Source organism: Schistocerca americana, chromosome 3 (assembly GCF_021461395.2).
Source record: "Schistocerca americana isolate TAMUIC-IGC-003095 chromosome 3, iqSchAmer2.1, whole genome shotgun sequence".
In the NCBI taxonomy this organism is placed as follows: Eukaryota; Metazoa; Arthropoda; class Insecta; order Orthoptera; family Acrididae; genus Schistocerca; species Schistocerca americana.
In genome coordinates this window covers 886,795,162-886,809,634 of record NC_060121.1, presented here as the reverse complement: position 1 = coordinate 886,809,634, position 14,473 = coordinate 886,795,162, and the positions used below count along the sequence as shown (strand labels likewise).

Genomic DNA, 14,473 nt, shown 5'->3' with positions numbered 1-14,473 from the left:
ACCTGGCAGGGAGCAGAGTTCATTACAATCCTTACGAACGTAAGCAAAGCTTGCATGACTGGCAACCAAAACACACCAAGAATGGAGACGTATTGGCAGTGGAAGGCCTCAGAATGAGCTGAGGCTTTCAGACCTTGTGATAGATCAAGACAGAGCTGTGAATGGGGGAAGAGAAAAAAGGGACAAGATGTGGATGGTGATTGTAACCCCCACACCTGGGCTGCTGTTGTGGGAAGTTGATCTCTGTACCTGGAAAGAGGAGACAGTGGTTCGGGTGCTCCTGGGAGCAGCAGATGCATAACGCATAAGCAATCAACTGTTGTTGGTGCAGAACCTGCAATGGTGGAACCTTCATGTCCATTAGAAGGCTGATCATGGGACTAGTCCAAAAGGCACCAGTTGATGATCGTAACCCACAGTAATGTATCAGATCCAGCACCCGCGATGTAAAAGGTGGTGACGAGCTCTATGCGAGACTCCTGTAACATAGATGGGACTGAGCCAATGCTGTGTAGAGCAGTATCAGAGTAGAGTGGTCCACACTATAATTGGTGTTGCAGACACATCGAAAATCTCAAAAGTGTGACCAACCCGTCTGCTTTAGTTGAAGATGGGAAAGCCATGTCAACTGGGTATCAAAGACCAGTCCACCACATTGAGGGACTGGCCATCAAGGTACAGATATGGTTGGGGATGGACTGTACAGAAACAACAGAAATGCATAATGCTGGTCTTGGCAGCTGAAAAATGGAAGCCATGAATGAAAGTCAAAGATTGCGCTCTGTGTATTGCTCCTCGCAGTCTGTGATAAAGGGAATCATTCCAGATGGTATCTGAGATAATGGAATACAGGCACATAGCAAACACTGAGGCATGGGCGAAATCTTGAGTAAAATTCTCAGCAATACGAGACCAAGCTTGTGAGGATAATAGTGTTCAGGGAAATTCCTGGAACACCTGTAGGAGGATGGCAGCCGAAAATGGACCTGATACTTCACCATACCTGCATGAAGAGGGATTATGCTGCCCTATGGCAGCAACATATCATTCCCAACAAATCCACTTCGCACTTAAGAAAATCACAGGTCTGAGCATCCCATTTAAAGGACAGGATGTGGTCGAGAGATGGATGCTGTCTGTTGTGATGAAAGGCACAATGGCAGTTCTTAATAGCTGCAACAATTTCTGGGGTCCACCAAGGGATAGTCTTCTATCGGGGAGAACCTGAAGAAGAAGGAAATGCTGAAGCAGCTGCCGAAAGGATGGTGTCTGGCAAACTCCATCATGTGATGGAGCAGTTGGGATGGCAGCCGAGGAAAAGGTATCTCAATCCGTATTAGTTAAGGCTCACCTGGGTAAGTCAAAGCCCACCTAGGAAGGCACCCAGGTGAGTGATGCTGAACAAAAATAAGACGATGGGAAAATGATTGCTGTCACACAAACTGTCATGAACTGTCCATTGAACAGATGGGAAGAATCCAGGGCTACAGATGGGCAGATCAATGGCCAAGAAAGTGATGTGTCCACACTAAAGTGTGGGAGAGCTCCAATGTTGAAGAAGCACAGATCAATTGCTGCCAGCAAGTTTTCAACAGTCTTGCCCTAGTTAGTGGTCACAATACCACTCCATAGATGGTTATGGGTGTTAAAATTCCCAAGGAGGCAAAAGAGGAGGTAACGAACTGACTAGGAAGTTTAAGAAGAGCAGGAAGCTTGGCAGATCAGCCTGGTGGGAGATAAAGAGTGCTTATTGTTACTGCAGAGCCCAATTGGATCTGAACGGCCATTGTTTCCGGTGCAGTTTGAAGAGGAACTCAGGAACTAACAACATCCAAGCAAACCTACATACAGACACCTGGAGGCTCACAAATGGACGACTCAATTCTGGCAAAAGATTAGTATGCTGGTGTTTTTGAGTTAAAGGGATTAAACTGCGAGGTCACCAGTCCCTTCATCCTATACATATCGAACCACGGATCGTCAGAGGAAGCATAAAAAAGGCAAATCCTGAGAAGCCCGATTGCAACCAAGGTATAATAAGAAAGAGGTAAAAGCAAGGAGAAGTAGGAGAGGAGTGAGAGGGAGCAAGGTGGGAGAGTCGCTCCACCAGGATGCAGTTGGGAAGTCACCCAGATATGGTTTGCAATGGGAGAAGCACCCTCTGCATCTGACCAGTACTACTCACCCTATGTTACCCCAAGAAAACGAGCAGCTCATACAAGACAATAAAATTTTAGGAAAGAAGACAATAAAATTTTAGGAAAGAAGACAATAAAATTTTAGGAAAGAAGACAATAAAATTTTAGGAAAGAAGACAATAAAATTTTAGGAAAGAAGACAATAAAATTTTAGGAAAGAAGACAATAAAATTTTAGGAAAGAAGACAATAAAATTTTAGGAAAGGAAACATTAAAAATGGCAAATATAAAAGAGAATAAAAAGGTGGGAACTATAGGAGCCAGGCTGGACCACCGACCAAAGGCTGCAGTAGATCAGTCTGTTAGTTTTAAGTATTTGTATTACACATGGTGCTGGCAAGTCCTGGTAAAATGTAAATAATTTACAGGCATGGGTAACAGCTCGTTAATATTAGAGGCATGGAGTCATCAAAAGGCATATAACAAAACCTGTGGAAGACTTACTGCCTCCACTTTTCAGCGAGTTGTTACCATTGCTCCTAAATTATTTACATTTGTCTGTCTGTCTAGTCAGAATGACTTCTATTATTCCACACTTTTCTACAATGTATAACCTTACAAAATGTAGCCAATGTTATTAACATGTTGAAATACAGAAACGGACAGTACGTGATATTTTTAACATTGCCAATAATACATGTCATGAACAACTATGAGTCAAGAACATTTGCTTGGCATACACCCCAAATAACTTTCGCGTGTTTTGAAGACCCTTCATCAATGATAATATGTGGTTTTCCTTCATTCAAAAAATATTCAGCATCAAAAATTTATCACAAAATCTGCAATATGTGAACACTCAAATGGCAAAAGTACAACAAAAGCACCTCACAACACACAAACATGTACGAGTGAACAAGGTTGTGACACATGGGAAAGATCCATTTTGCTTCAATGGTCACAGTAGAAAGTTACTGTGAGGACAAAGAATTTCATCATCACATACTTTAGACTCTCCTCTTTTTAAAAAGCATAAATAGGACTAAGATTAAATGAGTGCAGAAAGAGCATTATGACAAATTTTTGATGAATTATAATGTAATCTCTCTCTATCAAACTGAAAAGCAGCCAAATACTTTCGAAATGCACTCATACAATTGTTCACTGACTACAATGGCAGCAAACTGGGAAATGACAGAATTTTTTTCTCTCAAAATGTTTTCACTGAAGAACACCAACAACTCCTCTTTTGGTCACGCCATAAAAAAATTATGGACAAGGAGAAATGTTTGTGGAGCTCAACAGTGAAGTTCAATGGTATAGGTGCAGATAATGCGAAGCAACGGAGGTTTTATCATAAATTTCGAAGTAATTGGGTGTTCCAAACACCTGGAATATGTGCAGTTACCTTGTATTCTCAAAAAGGTTCAATGGACACATGCACCTTACTGTGTCGCTGTTGATTGATTGGGGGTTAAGGGACTAAACAGAGATGCAATCAGTCTCTTGGTCAACAGGTAGCTCATCGAAAGTTAGTGACATCCACCAGAAAGCAGATTGAATAATGAAAGTACATAGCAGTGATAAAATCAAGGTACTGGAAGCAATAATGATGCCAGAACTGAGCAATAATTTAAGAACACAGGTCATAGCAGACAAGGGGTCTCCCCCAGGGCTCACGCGCGGCAGGAGAAGCCCCACCAGCATCCAACCCCCACCAACCTGACTAAGGCGGAAGACAGTTAAAGGTATAGAATGCCTTCTAGTTGGGAGATTGGTTTGGGGTATAAAGGGACCAAACTACAGGATCACCAGTCACTTTTTCCTGACGCAAGCAAAGCTCAAGGAACAAAAACATCCAAAATAGGTTTGAGAAAGTAAAAGGAGGAAAAGGAATGGGGAACCACACCTAAAAAGAAATTGAATGAACAGAAAATGGGGAAAACATACACCACAAGGAAAAGTAGAAGAAGGTATTAAAACCCTAGAGCAGATGGTCTGGGCTGGCTAATCACAATAATAAAAGAGGATGAGCCAGCTACTCTGCAATACATTAAAATGTCCAACCCATAAAGACAAGGCAGGATGAATACATGTGAGGAAAAGATAACCACCAAGAAAAACAAATGCAAAGAAAGTGTGACAGAGTTAAAATGGAAGAAAGGTGGTGGCCTCTGAGAGAAGGCTAAATGGCCACCCTTAGATGGTACGATTAAACCCCCCCCTCCCCCCCCCCCCTCACTAATAAAACTTAAAACTAAATCTGCTGTTGAGGCACTGTCGTCCAACACCGAACGTAGGGTGCTGGGAAGGTTAAAAGCCCACTGCAGAGGGGCTAAAAGTGGGCAGTCCGGCAAGGTGTAGATGACAGTCATATGTGAGCCACAGTGACACCGAGGTGGGTCCTGGCGACAAAGTAGGTAGCCACGCGTTAGCCACGTATGGCTAATGTGGAGCTGGCAGAGAACCACAGAATCCCTGCAAGAGGCCCGCATGGAGGGCGCACATTCATAGGCTCCTTAATGGGTCACAAATTGTTGTGCGTACTGAGATTACGCCATTCCGTCTCCCAAATCTGAAAAATGTGGTATAATAATGATGCGTCAGTTACGGGGATGCTGGTCTCCAGAAGCAGTTTCCGTGTAGCCTGTTGGCAAGTTCATTTCCTGGGATTCTGATGTGGCCTGGGGCCCACACAAACACCATGGAACAACTGGACCATTCCAGGGCATAGATGGATTCCTGGATGGTCACTACCAAAGGATGGCGGGGGTAGCACTGGTCGATAGCTTGTAGACTGCTGAAGGAATCAGTACAGAGAAGAAATGACTCACCAGGGCATGAGTGGATGCAATCAAAGAGTACAAGAAATGGCCACCAGCTCTGCAGTGAAAACACTGCAGCCATCTGGCAAGGAGTGCTGTTCAATACGTCCCCCATGAACATATGTGAAGCCAATGTGACCATCAGCCATCGAGCAGTTGGTGTAAACCACTTCATGGTCCCGGCACATGTCAAGAATCTAAAGGAAGTGACAGCGGAGAGCCGTGGGGTTAACTGTGTCCTTAGGACCATGTGAAAGTTCCATGCAAAGCTTCGGCCACCTCACTTGTTGAAGATTATGTTTCGCATTGACATAGAGAATGGAGGGGAGGGGGGGTTTGGCACATTCCACCAGGTTGTGAGGTACTGTCCATAACATCTTGTAACCACAATCAGGGTGTGGTTCATTGCATGAAATGAAACTATGGCTCAATCTAATATGACAATGCAGAGGTGATGTAAGAAAATGGATTCCTTCCAGGAGGAATGGAAGTGAGTGCCAGCCAGCAGGAGAGTGCCAGGCAGCAGCAGTCTCCTTGGCAGTACAGAGTATATTAGAAGCAGCAGTAGACCACCAGATGTTTCATTTACAAGTGATAAGAGGTTTTGTTTGCACCTGCAAATTCACACCCAAGATGATCAAAGTGAATGCTGGTGAGAATTGCTTCTCTAGCCAAATTGTCAGCCAATTCACCCCCTAGGGAACCCAAGTTTTGGGGACCCAGAAAATGGGAACTGAGCAGTATGGCTAAAGTCAGGCAGTCAGAAATAGCAGAGATCACAGGGACAAGAGTAACACCAAACAACAGATTGAAGACTGCTGGTTGAATCCCTACAAATTAAAATACAGATGAGGTGTATCTGTTTAATAAACATAGGCCTCTGTTAGGGGCTACCAGCTCTGCTGTAAAAATACTAAGTGTTCCTGGCAACAAATATTCTTCTTGACTGGCAGGAAATGTAAAAGCACATCCTGTACAATCTGTGGTTTTAGAGCCACCAGCAAAAATTACAGCAGCACCCTCATATTCATAGAGGCAATAAACTTTAGATCCCTGAAGTAGGTTGGTCCTAATATGTTGTCTGGGTACTAACCAAGTGGGGAAGTGTGTGGAGCACTTTCTGAGGAAGTTAGGCGGAGGTCACGGCAGACAGCCTCCAGGCACATTCCCACTGGTAATCCCACCCGAGGGTGGGTGTCAGGGAGACTATGCCCACTGTATACAGAAAGAATTTGATTGATTGGGTGATTAGGAAAATCTCAGATGGTAATTTCTTAAGTGAGCAAGAGTTGGTATCACTGGAACTGAAGAGGGAGGATCTCTGCTTTGGAAGAGATACTGTTTGTGGGTCTAGTCCAGAAGGCATCAGTGAACAGTCTTACTCCGGAATGATGGACTGGGTCCAACAATTCCAAAGCTGAAGGAGCCACTGAGCCATAATCATGACAACCATAATCCAATCGGAATGAGACCAGGGGTCAGTAAATATGGAGGAGACTAGCGTGATTCGCAACCCAAGATGAAGCTGAGAGAGAGTTAAACGTTTACATGCAGCTAGTATTTAGTTGACGAATACGCGGCCGTCAAGTCAGCTTTTTAGCAAAGAGGAGTCCCAATAGTGCACAACTCGCATTTTTAGGGGAGAAAGGTGGAAGTCACGGGGAAAGGGTCCAAGAAGAGGTCCCATATATGGGACCTACGAGCTTCAGCCAATGTCAAAGACTGGGAGCTATACCAAATGTGAAAATCGCCAACATAGGACATAGGAGAGAAAAGTTGTCTGATGGATGTCACACGCCCCTTGATCATGAGGAAGTGTGTGACATTCAGTTGTGTGACATTCAGTACAGAGCCCAGCTGCATGGCGTTCTCTAGAACCTGTATGGATCTGAGTGATGTACTAGCTCTCTGACAAAAATCTTTACCGAGCTTTGAAATCCCATTCACAGAGGGTAAGAAAAATATCATACCATCATGTGTTGCCATTTGCATTATGTAAGTCGAAAAAGAGTGCAATGAGGTGCTGGCATTTAGAAAGACTTGTCAGATTGTTGTTTCCTAATCAGATGGCTGGTAATAGATCTCTGTGACTTGAGAACCCAGGGTAATTGTCAGGCTACCATCCTTCCAAGCCGTTTGCTGAGCATACTGGCGAGGTAAATGGCCGATACCTTTGAATGGATGTTGGGGGATTTACATAATTTAATGATTAGGGCTATGATACTACCTCGCTACTGCGAAGGGAAAACACCTAGCCAAATACAGGTGAAGAACATGAATCGATGAAGTCTCCAAGTAACATTCAGAAGTTGTATCATCTGATTATGAGTTGAATCACACCCCACAGCCTGGAGCTGTAGCATGTGAAGCCTGAAGCATTTACCCAATCAGCGAAAGGTGTATTACGTAATTTGGCAAGACTGAGGGGGGTGGGGTAGGTGAATGGTAGGGAGATTTCTTCAACTTTTTGCCTATGCGTTTGAAAGGTAGCTGAGTAAGAAGTTGGTGTCAGTGCTGCTGCATAGTGAGTTGCAAGGTGTTTAGCAAGAACAGACACTGGTACAAATACCACCATTAGGATGAGATCTGGAGCAGTTGCTGATTTTTGCCGGTTAGAAGATTACAGAGCTTGGCCAACACTTCGAATGAAGTGGCATATCTTCTGAAAGAGGAGACATTTAATTAAATAGTGTGAACTAGCACAAAGCTGCTTAAAGATAATGAAGGTCTACATGAAGGATGTCACTCAAGACGTTGCTGGGCCCTTCAACAATACTGAATAGCTGTTGCAATGTCTCTGGTCCATCACGACACCAGCTAGCAGTGGTGTGGGCCTGTAGAAAGGGAAATAGTAGTTCCAGCAGCACAACTGTATTGGAGAAGTCTTCCACAACCTCATCAATGCAATCTATAGGTGAAAGATACAACATGGCAACTGATTCATCAGGCAGTGACAAGAAAGTGATATCACCTAAAGCTGGCCAGTTGCAAAGATCGTTCAGTCGCAACTGTTGTAGTGAAGCCACTGGACTGAAGGAAGAGGCTGTATGGTTGACAGCCAAAAGATGGCAGGGGCAACATGATATGGGCACATATCAAGATCAGAAATATGTTGGTTAATCAGAAGACCACTTTTTCAGGAAACTATTGGCAGTCTCCACTAACATATCCTCTTGATTTCTGCCATCAGTCATCTTACCGCCCAAATAAAATTAAAAAAAAAAATTGTCTGCAAATTTTGTGGCCTCATTTCCTAATCTAATACTTCGGCATTGCTCAATTTAATTCATCTGCATCCCATTACCCTTACTTTACTTAGCCAATAATCATGTGATAGCCTCTTGTCAAGACACTGCTCATGCTACTGAACCAATCTTCCAAGCTCTTTTTTGTCTACTGTAATCAAAATGCTATCAGCAAAGTATAAGCCTTTATTTCTTCTTGTTGAACTTTCCAAAGTTCTCTTCGATTTCTTTTACTGTTAAGTCAATGTACAGAATGAATCCTGTTTGTCCCTGCTTAACTGGTAATTACCTTTTGTTCCCCTTGATTCTTAGAACTGGAGTCTAGTTTCAGCACAATCTGTAAATAACCTATCACTCCCTGTATTTTATGCCTGCTGTTTACAGAATTTCAAAGAGTGTATTAAAGTAAACACTGTCAAAAATCATGTTCTAAATGTACAAATAGTATAAACGTATGTTGGCCTTTCACAATTTATGTTCTAAAATAAGTCATATGGTCAGTATTGCGTCGAGTGTAGCTGCATCTGTCTGGAATCCAAACTGATCTTCCCTGGAGTTTGCTTCTACCAGTCTTCCCCTTCTTTTATGAATAATGTGTGTCAGTATTTTGCAACCATAACTTATCAAGTTGATGGTTCAGTTCTACTCTCAACTGTCAGCACAAGTCTTCTTTAGAATTCAGATAAAGAAATTCACCTTTAAGTAGGATGGTATTTTACTTGTCTCATATCTTGTATACTAAGAATAGTTTTGTCAAGTATGGTTTCTCCCAAGTCTCTCAATAATTCTGAGGAAATGTCACATACTGTATGTGTCTTGTTTCGCCTTAGGTTTTTCATAGCTCTGTCAAATCAAAGGGACAGAAATTTTGCAGTCTACTTTAGAGACCTCATGTACATAAGTGGCCTCGGAAAGTACCTACATGCAGAAAAACAAAATAGGCATGCAGACTGCAGACAATGTCCATAACTAACAATATAATGTGCACAGAACAATAACAATATTTGTCCCCAGATTCCAGTACTAATATTATGATTTGCATGTTCTTAATTGTCAGAAAAGCCTTTTCAGTCATCTACACAGTTTCACACACAGTTACACAACATTTGTTACAAATTTTATGTTTTGTTCTGTGCACATTCAGATCTAATATGCCCTTATCATGTAGCCTAATGAAGCATCTATTGTTCTGTTCAACTATAACTTCGTGTTGTATAGACAAGATTTTGTTACTGGTCTTTCATTTTCAGGGATGGATACGACTTTTAAAAATGGACATTTTCATACTAAATTATTCATGGATACTTTGAACAAAAGAAATATCTACATTCTAAAACACTTATTTTACTCTTTATTGAAAAATAATACTGCACAAGCACCAGTTACTGGTCAAATTGTTACTTAAGGTTGTTGCCTCACTGCACAGAGTATCTACTCAGAAATATAATTTGATGGAAAGTGTCAGCAGTGTTTTATTCTATATATTTTGTGTGTAAATAAGTGAGATAATTCGTTAGTCTCTTGTTGCATTTATTTCTTAAAACTTCAAAAGCCATTCTAGCATTTGCCATAATCAGTTTTTGGCAATCAGGGAACAATTAAATCTTCCAGGGAATTAATGTGCCACCTCATTCAGTAATAGCCCTAACCTTACTTTATAGATGCTGTAATTTCTACTATTCTTCATCCCAATTACTGTGAATGTGTGATTGCTCGAGAAACAATCATTTTAGCATCAAAGTGTGTATTTAATTATTCAACTGGGAAAAACACACCACAGAACTGCTGAAGCGTCTTGACAGATCTCTATTTGCAATGCGAATTGTGTCAGACATAGGAGATATAAAAATGAAAAAGCTGGCATACTATGCATAATGTCATATGGGATTATTTTTTGGGGTAATTCACCAAGCCGAGCTAAAGTTTTCTGGGCACAAAAACGTGCAGTAGGAGTTATATGTGGTTTGAACTCAAGAACATCCTGCAGAAGCCTATTTAGGGAACTATGGAGACTAACTACTGCTTTCCAATATATTTATTCTTTAATGAAATTACTCATTAAAAATATATTACTTTTTCAAACCAACAGCTCAATTTATGGAATCAATAGGCTACTAGAAATAAGAATAATCTTCACAAGGATTTAAAGTCACTTAGCCTTGTACAAAAAGGTGTGCATTACTCAGGAACACACATTTTCAATAACTTGCCAGCAGCCATAAAAAACTTAACAACCGATGAAATTCGGTTTAAGAGAAGCCTAAAGGATTTATAGGTGGCCAACTCCTCCTACTCCATTGATGAATTTCTCAGAAGAACCAACTGATGTGTGTGTGTGTGTGTGTGTGTGTGTGTGTACAGAGAAACATTCCACGTGGGAGAAATATATATATAAGTACAATATAACTTCTGCAGAATTTCAGTGCAGTAATGTGTTAATTATAAACAGATATTATAGTAGTTGTACTACACGTTTATTACCTTATAAATAACTAAATAAAAACTTTTCATATTTTAAATTCAGTGTGTTAGTATTTGTAAAATGATTCTTTCACAGTGTTCATAAAAAAATGACTATCATTCCACTTGGGACCTGTGGAATGGTACATTAGCTTATTTGTTTGAGTTGTAAATATTTGTCATGTACTGTTCTTTTTCTGACATGTTCTACATCCTGGAGGACCACCTCACTACGGATCAATTGGAATGAAAGTAAATCTAATCTAAGTCACACTTTCCTTTACTGCACTACATACTACAGCTTGTTTGCCTCCTACACTGGGATGTCACAATAGCATTTATTCCAAAACCTTTAACTGAGGCAAGAAAATCACTGTTACACTATCGGTAATTGCTGAGGTACAAGAATAAGGGGCAAATATACCATACAATTTATTTCTGTCAACAGCATGACTTTGGCTTTCATGTTCGGGAAATTACACACACACTGTAAACCATTGTTCACTTTCAAAATATATTTAAGTAAAGTATGTTCAAGATTTACTGCTATTCCGATACTTTGTGTAACCATATGCCAACAAAATATGTAAACAAATGCAGGTAGAACTGCATATCAGCATCTAACACTAATAACATCTTACAGGCTCAATCGGAAAACACCTTACTTGTTCTTGACAAGCTCACATTCAAATCACAAATGAGCAGAGCATGTGCCAAATCTCTCAACAGAGTGTCTTATGTCGAGATAGAGTACTGTTGAGAACAATGTGCCAAAGGACAAAGATGAACATCCATACCTTCAATTGCATAAAGGAGCTAATGACAACGATAACAACCCAGTTAAAAAGTATAATTTAATGCCAGTGTTGGTTAACATGCTTCTGAACAACTTCCTTACAGTAATACTACCCAGTCTTTTTTTTATCCACTGGGCAGCATAAAACAGCTGGACCAAAATCAAACTCAAATTTTTCATTTCTACTCACATCAGCAATACCGTATACGCTATATTCCATATACTTTATACACGCCCTTATATAGATGACGTAATTTCAAATCAGCAGTCTGTATTACTACTCACCAACGTTGGGTTTTCCACAATATATGGTTCCTCTTCATTATTATCGTTATCCTCCGGAGGTGCATCTACTTGCATTGGCTCAACAGGACTCTGAAAACCAAATACTCCCAACATTAAACAGACTCTATCCAACACCGATGAGTGATAATTAACCTCATAGTATAACACGGTCAAAGTTGTGATCACAGAGTTTACTAATTATGACCAAAGAAAATCAAATAGTAACAAAAACAACATCTCTCTTCGAAAGAAAAACACGCATTTCACTGACAGCACCAATCTCTAATAGTATGTGTTTATATTACAGCTCTGCGTTTACTGCCTTAGAGATCTGCTTATATCCAAATCGATTCCTCTTTGCACTTTTCTGTACTACGCAAGCGTGAAGAATTACTAACGACGATACAACTCTGATAAAACAATTCAATGTATGCAAATAGACGAATGACATACTGCCTCTTGAGGTTACGACACATTATTATCAAATCATATTAAGATTTTCATTGAAAATCACGAACTATACTTGCATGGCTGTCACTGAAATACTTCGCGAGGCGCCGCATAGCAAAACAAAATTCGAGATTTCTCACAAAACAATTAACTTCTCTTTTCTGTCAATTCTCAACCCCTTCCACACTCACTTGGTACAAAGCTGACTGCATCGGCAGCGGCATTTTGATGTAAACTGCGGACACTTGATCAAAGATATAGACTTCAACTTATTTGGAAGATTATCACTGGGTCCTCCTACAAAATTTTCACAGCAGAATATGTTACATAACTGTTCATATTCTGAATTAATTTAACTTATTGCTAAATTATAAGTAACGAGAATATTATTGATGTTGCAGTGGATTTTATCTACACATTCCAAAGAAGTGACAGATGATCGAGGTGTTCTTGTGTCACAGTAGCGTGTAAACGTGAACTAGGAGCGATAAGGTAACCAAGCAAAAGTCAACATATTTCTTATTATAAATCGAAAAGCAAATACCGCTATTCTCACTGAATCACTTATCTTCATAATCAGAAACAAAATGCAAGCATAAGACACACTTGGTTATCGACCACTTAGTCACGTAACTTTGGAACTAACATTTTTCAGGCAACAATATAAAGTTGTCATACCTAACATTACAGAAAATAAATAGTGAAGCTTTAACGCATATGAAAGAGACAAAAAAGTTTATACCCAAAAACTGTAACCTGTAAATAGGTATGCTTTATTAGAGTTATACAGTTAAGAGAAATTCCGTAGTCCCTTACTACAGAGGAAATAAAGTTCATACGAACTTCAACAACTAACATTTATTCGTCATCGTCATCATTATTAGTTTTCTACTATGTTAGTAGCAGTGCCAGTTCGAGAACATTTTCCCGCACATACGATATACAATGTGGCTCCCTTTTTCCCCTCACCCCTGGGGCGTGCTTTCACTCATGCCAGTTTTCGCTGCTAATTAAGTTGCACCCCGTATAGAAATTTTTCATGTAGGCGCCTCTGATTCCCTTCTCAGCTTGGCACCCCAAGTGGCTGCTTGTGTTGCTTGAGGCTTAAACTGGCCCTGGTTAGCAGCCTCTTTGATTCTCTCTTTACTGACAGCCCATCACTTCCTTCTTAATGCTGCTATATGTTCTGCCTTCCAGGACATCGTTCAGAATCTGAAATCTCTTCTTTCCCAACCGTCATGCTATATATCCTTCTAAGACTGTTTTTACAAGACACTCTCTCTCTCCTTTATTAATAAATACTCTATAGAGTTTATTATAATTACAATTAATAGTTATCTCTGCTCTACTATTCTTCTCAATACCTCCCTACTATGCAGCCAACTTCTTTTTCTCCATTCTTAAAATAATTACTAACTGTTTTTATTGTTCCCTTTAGAATCTCTTGGTAAACTAAAGAAAAAAATATTTGTTTCAAAATCGAACACTTTATAAAAGAAAACGAGATTTAGGAAGCTTGCGTAAAGAACCTCATATTACTGCCACTTGTAACAGAGCATGGTGGGCCTGTCCTACTTGTTTGCATACCACCTCTGACATCAATATTGGTTTTTCCCTTGTTTGATCTCGTTTTTTTAATAATAAGTTCACAATAGTTACTTGTAATATCTAATTCCTTGTTCAAATAGTGAGTCACAACACTTGATTATTCACTGTGTAATTTTCCAAATACAGAAGAAAGTAGTAGGCTTATAGATGGTTCACATAGAAATGTTTTACTTAAAGAAATACTCACAGGTTACTACATATGCAAACAAAAAGAATGTGAAATTTTCAATGAGCAAAGAGCTGCATCTTTACAATTTTTCAGACATTCCCAGTGACTCATTGTCATCTCATACAATCGGGTATGCTGCCAGTGGTCCTCATCTTCCCAGTATGATATTTTGAGATCGTAACTTGGTGTCTTCCTCAGGTATTCCCAGACACTGATCTCTCTGCTTCTTTTTTTTCATACTCTATTCTGAGGAGGGGACAGAGTGGGCTGTTGTTTACCCTTTTCAGCCCATGGATTTTTAGAATTTATTTTTATTGCATTTATTTACTTTTTCTTGCAATATAGAGCATAATGCATTTAGAGACTATTACAAATTTACAATATAATTAATTGAGACTATATTATAATTTTTGATGCAATTTGTTAAGGCATTACTATAAAAATTTTACAAATATCACATTTTTATTTTGCACTTTTTTATTTTCTGAATGTAGTTA

At 40.0% G+C, this 14,473-nt stretch overlaps 1 protein-coding gene across 2 annotated transcripts in view; it reads right to left on the bottom strand.

Annotated features, from left to right (window-relative positions):
* Nucleotides 1–12,537, bottom strand: part of LOC124605429 (COP9 signalosome complex subunit 1) — a 96,436-nt gene extending 83,899 nt beyond the window's left edge. Inside the window, exons 1-2 of one of the 2 annotated variants that reach the window (XM_047137089.1) lie at nt 12,391–12,537; nt 11,750–11,839 (exon numbers count right to left, since the gene is read on the bottom strand). In XM_047137089.1, the coding sequence (XP_046993045.1) occupies nt 11,750–11,839; nt 12,391–12,423 (123 nt within the window). In that variant the 5' untranslated portion in view covers nt 12,424–12,537. Of the gene's footprint in view, nt 1–11,749; nt 11,840–12,276 lie in introns of both variants that reach the window. The other variant, XM_047137088.1, reaches the window with a different exon arrangement.
* Between the last annotated feature and the right edge of the window lie 1,936 nt (nt 12,538–14,473).